Raw genomic sequence first — 7,624 nt, 5'->3', positions numbered from 1 at the left:
GTAAACAGTTACTCCAGTTATTTCAGTGATATTATGGAGATTTACACTTTTTCTGTGCATGCTTCATTTAAGAATGCATTAAAATAAGTTTTAGCCTTTTCCCAGAACTAAGAGTACTAAAATTAAAATACAATAAATGCTAACCAAGCAAGCCATACTATCTAAAAACTAAATTCAACCAAAAAGACACACATTAAAAAAGACAAAAACATAAACTACAACTTCATTGATATATACCTACATATATGTCTTCTTCTTTCACTGAACAGCTGTATAGATTCACACTGCATCATGAACATCATAGAATCTTATATTGTGATTTTTACATTATAAGCCCTTAAGTAGCATAACTGAAACCTTTATTAACAAAAGTTTACAAATCAACGTTTTAAATGTTATATCAACAACACGCACCCTATTAATCCATCTAGAACACATAAGGTAACAAAGGTGCTACCTACTCCCCACAGTATGTACGTAATTGTTGCTCTGATTTAAATAAATACTCAATATACAATCTTGTCTCACATTTATTCATAATTGACATAACTAAAAAGTGTTTCAACATTTTGAAACAGCTTTCCATTTGTAAGAAATATATTGTTATACTGCAGGTTTTAGGTCTAGGAAATCACATGGAATACTAAGGGGGATAAATTAAATAGGTTTGGGTTTATGTCATGAATTAATATTTAATGTAACAAAGATAAAATATAATCATATAGACACACTTACAGGGCATTACATACATAGTTTACTTAAAACTCATACACTTTCCTCTTTGAATATATAAGCCCATATATATCATACACATAGAAAATTGATGTACTTACTGAAAATACTCTGGTTTTTCTTTATCAAATTTAGATGGCGGCAGTACTATCTCAAGGCCACACTTGTATTATGAAAAAATTATATTAGGATTAAAGGTGCATTATGCTGGATTTTTTACACTAAACCTAATTAACCTTTAACATCTTTAAAAATCATTGAAAAATTTTCAGAAATCATTGCAAATGTTTTGCCTCTGTGTTTTCTGTATAAATATTGTATTAATTCTACGAACACTAATTTACATTATTACAAAAACCACAGACTAACTAATAAACAAACCAGTTTAAACTTCAACACACAATTTATAATTATTAATTATGGCCATCTCTGAAAATACTACAAAAATATTCCTACATAGTGCACCTTTAAAGGCAGATTGTCATTTACTGATTTTATGTCCAAACATGTAAACATACATGCCTGATCTGGTTACTGTATAACATCCTAAATTACTAGAATGGCATTTTTAACTGGCAAGACTGAACAAAATGATGGGTTTTAAGACCTAGGCTTCTGGAAGCATGGACTTAAAAGTTCTACTTGATTAGCTCTTAACTGTAAACTACTGATATCTCAGATTCCTCACGACATGTATGGCATTCATGCCAGTCCTGGTATATTTAGTTAAGCATAACCACATACTAAACATATTCTGCATGATGGAGATGGCTCTCAGGATAATTCATTTAAAAACTCTGGTGCACATGGCTTAATAATCAAATGATTTCAACAGCAGCCCTGAATCACAAAACTACTTTAGACATATCATTCTTACCCTTTTAAGTGGTTCTTTTATGTTAGCTTGTTGATAAAGGGGTTAATGTAGTGATTTTGCTGTGACAGAATTGTATACAGTGTTCAAAATGCCAGATGTGAAAAGCTAAAAAATTGCTTGTTTAGTAAGAACTTTAATTATATTTTCTAAAATTCATCAGGCTCCTGAGCTCTCCAACAGCTGTTTAAGTGCTCGCTCAATGTTCATCCGATGCCCCACCCGTGTCACCCCCAATTCAGCTAGGTCGTCCTTGGTAAGAGCAGATAGATGTGCTCCTTCGATCTCGTGCTCCAAAAAGCGGGCACGATGCTCCCCTAGTCCCACACTCTCTAACCACTCCCCCACGTCGTACTTGCTCCAAAGTGCAAGAGGGCGCTGTCTAAAAGGCCGCAGGGCCAAAAGTGGAGCACCCAGGACCGGTGAGGGGCAAGGGGAAGCACAGGGCGATGGGGAGGGAGAACGGCTCCGGGCGCGAGCACTGGCACTTCGCATAACAAAGCGCACTTCCTTGGGCTCCTGTGGGAGGCTTAGGCTGGAGGACTTGAGGATGGTGTGGTGGTGATGGTGGTGATGATGGGGACCAAAAGTCCGCATGGGCCCAAGCGGTTCACTTCGCTCAGAGGTGGCCCCGGGGCTGGGTGTCCTGCGGGCCACTGGATAGCGGCTGCCTGGACGTATGGTAAAAGTGGTGCCATAGTTCCTCTGGGAGATGGTGTGAAGCTCACCAAGGCTGCTAAAGAGTCTAGCAGGCGGAAACATGAGTGTAAGAAGACAAGTTAGACAATGAAAATAAACTTTTAAAGTTGCTCTCAAAGCAGGAAAAGTTATTATGTTTCACATTAGTACTGTGCAAATGGCATTCAGTTAGTACTGTAAGCAGAATTGTTAGTATGCAGTTGTATCTATAGTTCTACATTAGGCAGAAGGTTAAGCACACCTTAGTGTTTTATAGATTTGTTACACCTGGTTCTGCACATAAAATTTCATGGAAACGACAGTTGATTATTTATCACAAAGCACTTTAACCCTTTGATGCACAACCTGGGTCAAAAGTGACCCAACTGAGTTTTTATTTTCTATATCTTTGCAATAAATTAATTTAGTCATTTAAACTTCCATGAATTTTTCAATTAACTTGTTTTTGATCATCACAAATCCTTATTTCAGTTTTATATTTTTTGCTTTTTTAATAAAAATCATTTTTGTATCACCTTAACTGCCTCCGCCATGCACCTCCCCCTATAGCCAGTTAAGGTTGAGTAATTTATGCTAGTTAAGGTTAATCAAGGTGTCGGGAGTAAGTCAGCTTTCAATTTTGTGCGAACTTAGTACAGCATGGCTGCTAAACGCGCAAAAGTGATGCACCTGAGTCATTCGATTCAACAATACTGGACAGATGAGACAAAGCACCAAAGCTCATTTAAGCATGATGCTGACAAAATGGAATCAATCAAATGAGCAATTTCAAGGTACAAGAAACAGATGAGTGTTCTTCAGAATTTATGCCATGGTAAAAGTTCACCTCATATACACCACAGATGGATCATCTTTGCAGAGAAAGTCAGGGACAAGGATCACACTGACATGTAAGTTTAATTAATTGATTAATTGGTTTATGTCACATACATAACAACAGTTTGTGTTACATGACTGATGAATTCCATGGCACAGAGTACAAAAAAAGTTGCCGACCCCTGCTTTAGTCAATACTTTGTAGATTCCCCTTTTGCAGCAATCACAGCTGCAAGTCTTCTTAGAAACATCTCTACAAGCTTTGCACAAGTGAATTTTAACAGTTTATCTCATTGTTCATGTCAAATTCTCTAAAGCTTCATCAGATTGAATGGCGAGCATCTGTAAACTGCCATCTTCAGGTCTTTCCACAGATGTGGCTGTAAGACTAGATATTGGCTGGGCAACTCAAGAACATTCAGAGACTTGCCTCAAAGCCACTCCAGTGTTGTTTTGGCTATTAAAGACTGATGCCTTTTACTCAACACTGGCTTCTGTCCTGGCCTGAATTGTGAAGTGCTGCAGAGATGAATGTCTATCCAACGGTTTTTCCCATCTCTGCACAGGACTTTCGGAGTTCTTTTACAGTGACCATTTTAATCTCCCTCAAGGCCCTTCATGCCTGGATGCACAATTTCACCAGACAGACAACTCTAGTAAGGTTTAAGATTGTATCATGCTTTTCCCATTTTAAAAATATTGAGGCCACTGTGGTTTTGGGAACGCCTTTGATATCTTATATCTTGCCCTAATCTATGCCACAATTTGATCATGGGCAATTCTCAGAACTTCACAGCTTGGTTTTTGTCGTGACAATGCAGTGTAAACTGTGAGCTCTAGACTTGGGTATGTGCATTTCCAGACTACGTCCAATCAATTTAAATAGCATCAGATGGACTGAACACAAGATGGAGTGCCACAGTAATGCGTCTGAATACTTGTTGCAAATAAAATTTCAGGTTTTGATTTTTAATTTATTTTTAAAAAATTTTTTCACTTAATCATTATGAGTAAATAAATAAAGACTGATTAGTAGAAATGACACTTATTAATATTTTAAATCAAATACACAAAACAATCTCTATTTATTTCCTCGGCTGCTCCCAATAGGGGTCACTGGCGGATAGTGATCCGCATTATTGATTGGGCACAGTCTTTATGCCGGATGCCCCTCCTGACACAATCCTGACACACTATTTATCTGGGCTTGGGACCGGCAATACAATGCACTAGTTTATGCATCCTAGCGGCTAGGTACCTATGGGACAATTCAGTGTCTCCAATTAGCCTGGCTGCATGTTTTTGGACTGTGGGAGAAAACCGGAGCACCCTGAGGAAACCCACGCAGACACAGGGAGAACATGCAAACTCCGCACAGAAAGGACCCGGACCTTCTTGCTGTGAGGCGACAGTGCTACCCACTAGCCACCGTGCCGCCCCAAATCCACAAAACAATAAAGTGTACAAAATGTCAAAGGATCTGAATACTTTCTAAATACATTGTATCCATTGTATGTATTTTAATGACAATGACTATAACTATATTTATACATATAAATAAATTGATACAGATCTCTGTTTTGAGGCACTCTGTTTTGAGTACATTGCTGCATTGCATCCAGGATTTCTGAAATAGGATCTGAACCTACTGTGTCTCTTGCAGTCTCTAATGCAGTTCATGAATGTGCATTATTGGATGAAGTTTTACAGTAAATACATTTGGGTTAGGTAATTAATGTCTGAGGAACATAATTTCACTTTTTTACCAGGAGATGACCTCAGACCAATAAAGAATCAGGTTAATGCCTAGCTGGTAAAGCAGTAGAATCGCATGTCAAATATAAAAATCTGCAGAATTTTGCACCAAAGTTAGATTAAGAAAGCGGAGGACAAACTGTTATAACTAGAATGTGTAATAAAGCTTAAGCAGAAGAGCCCACAGGAACAGGCTGCAGCTATGCAGTACATATCGATTGCAACAAGGTTAGATAAATTAGTTCAGTTATGTCCTTAATATTTTATTAGGAGTGGTGCTGGGATTTTAGGAGTTTTAGTGAATAAGGTATTTTACCCAGAGAGCTAAAAACCTACGATTTACTTTCTTCTCCATTCTCCTCACATCTGCAAGGATATATAGAATGTGTTATGCACTCAAACAAGGTGTGTAAATGAAAACCATGTGACAAAGATTTACACTAACAGCTGTGAACAGTGCCTGTGTGTGTTACTTAAAGGTTTGTTGCAGTGTGCATGCAGGTCAAGTAGTTGTGTGACTCACATGAGTTTCTTACCTTGCGCCGCCCACTGGTGATCTTCTGCCAGGGTCAAGCGCTCCCATGGGTGGCTCCTCCCCTAGAGAATGTGTGTCTTTACTCAGTAACTCTGCCCCCATGGCTGCGGGCCTACTATCATCAGCAATGCCCACTTGAGCCCTGGGCTCCTCCCCCCAGAGTTTGGAGCGTCTTTGGAACAGGTAACGAGGGCGGACAGGGCCTGTGCTCGGTGGGTGTGGAAGCAGCTCACTGTCTGAAGACTGTTTAAGCAGTGGGTCCCTGAGATGGGCGGGGCGGCTGCGGCCCACCCCACAACGTGGCTTGCCACCATGGGCAGAGTCTGTGCTTTCTGATGACAAAGTCGACATGCTAGAGACTGTAGAAACAGTACTAGTGGTCTCCATGTGGGGGTCCTCAACACCAGAGTCTGCAGTAGAATCACTTGTTTTACCAGAGGAGGTCTTAGCTATAGAAGGCCGTGATGCACCAGGAGAAATGGTGAGAGTGACTTTGGCCATTTCCTTATTGAGAAGGCCATTAGCAAAAGGTTGAGGGGGTGGGACGATGCCAATCTTCCGGAGCTCTTCTCTGGTTTCTTCATCACTGGATGTAAGTAGTGCTGGGGGTAGTGTGACTGTGTAGGGCTCTGCTTCCTCCTCTGAGCTCATGGTCATACTTCGTCCTGCAAGGTTTGAGAGTGTTGGGGCAGGTGAGGGCATGGAAGGTGGAACCACTGGTTGGTTGTGGTGTGTGTCCATCAGGGAGGGTTGAACAATCTGCACAGTTGGTGACACCAGTGTTTCCTCTAAACTTCGTGATGACACAGGGCTTCCATTTGTTACCTGACTTGCTATTTCTGCAGTAATGCTGACAGGCTCATCCCTCCAGGAATCAGAGGCTGGGGCATTAATAGCAGCAGGAGGTGTCACTCCACCTTCAGTTTCCGGTCTTTCTACTGCTCTGCCCTGAGTGGGTGATGGTGACGGAGTTGGTGTGGGTGTGGGAGTAGTACGGCCACTAAGGGCACGTTCTCGTGCAGCCAGTGCAAGTGCTAAAGGGGATGAGGGGTCAAGAGGTCGCCCTGTTAATGGATGTATAAAAGTAGTGCCCCCTGGTGGCAAACCTGGGGAAAGCATAGGTGCTGGTGGAGGCAGCTCAGCCAGCTCATCTACTGAGTGTGACTGAGACAGTAAGGGGGTAGTTTGAGGCTCTGTAGTGCTTCCCTCTACTGAGAGAAACACACTAGTTCTGCGACGGGCCCCAGGCGGTGTAATCCTGGCTCTTTCGGAGAGCACCTGCTGCTGAAATTGCTCTGCTCTGCTGCTGTGTGGTATGCGAGCCCCTCCTAAAGGTGAAGGATCCCTACTAGATCCAGCTTGTGTAGAAGTACCCTCCTCTACCTGGCCTTGCTTGACCAGTGGACTCTTCCTGCGTTGGGGTTTGGCAGGGGTATAGACTGCACTGAAACGGCCCACATTGGCGTATGGGTTTTCTACAGGGTGGCCTCTTCTACGACCTCGCTCAGGAGGAGCTGCCCCAGAGGTAGGTGTTGCTGGTCTGGGAATGGGGGCAGGCTCTACTGGCAGGTGAGCAGTGTCCTGAAGAATAATCATAGAGCGAGCTTTCCTCTGCCGGTCTGTTGTGACAGGACCGTGAAGCTTGGGCTCTGCCCCTGGACGGAAGCTTGAACGGGTCTGATTGGCAGCACGTGTTGGCGGTGGAGGAGGAAGAAAAGATGGAGGAGGACCAGAGTCCAGAAAGTATGGTGTTGGAGGGGGAGGAGGTGCAGTTTGTGGAGGAGGAGGAATGCTGTCTTGTCGGAAGCTGTCAGTCATCGAGGAGCTTCTTGGAAACCGGTGCTCCCCAATTAAAGCAGAGATTCTTTCATCTTCTGGGGTACCTGCACATTCATTTATTAAATGTGAATTTAACTACACCATATCTGACAACAGTTTATTTAGACACATTTTACATGCTTAATGTTGGGGAACCATTGGGATTAAAAAGCCAAAATCTTCTCATCAGAATCTCATTCAAATTGATACTTTTGCAGCTCAGGTGGCACAGCGGTAAAATACACTAACACACCAGAGCTGGGATTTCAAATACATCGTTTCGAATCTCAGCTCTGCCATCGGGCTGAGCTTGGCGGCTATATGAACAACATTTGGCTGTTATTCATCCAGGTAGAGAGCCAGATAGAGACCTCATAACTGATGCAATTACGACC

General features: G+C 42.0%; 1 protein-coding gene across 1 annotated transcript in view; it reads right to left on the bottom strand.

The window, feature by feature from the left end:
• Positions 1–339: 339 nt before the first annotated feature.
• The window catches only part of shank3b (SH3 and multiple ankyrin repeat domains 3b), a 59,718-nt gene continuing 52,433 nt past the window's right edge, over positions 340–7,624 (bottom strand). The window contains exons 22-24 of the mRNA XM_062994924.1: positions 5,413–7,294; positions 5,213–5,242; positions 340–2,351 (exon numbers count right to left, since the gene is read on the bottom strand). Coding sequence (XP_062850994.1) covers positions 1,766–2,351; positions 5,213–5,242; positions 5,413–7,294 — 2,498 coding nt within the window. The 3' untranslated portion in view covers positions 340–1,765. The remainder of the gene's footprint in view (positions 2,352–5,212; positions 5,243–5,412; positions 7,295–7,624) is intronic.

Source organism: Trichomycterus rosablanca, chromosome 1, assembly GCF_030014385.1.
Source record: "Trichomycterus rosablanca isolate fTriRos1 chromosome 1, fTriRos1.hap1, whole genome shotgun sequence".
In the NCBI taxonomy this organism is placed as follows: Eukaryota; Metazoa; Chordata; class Actinopteri; order Siluriformes; family Trichomycteridae; genus Trichomycterus; species Trichomycterus rosablanca.
This window is presented reverse-complemented; position numbering and strand designations above follow the sequence as displayed.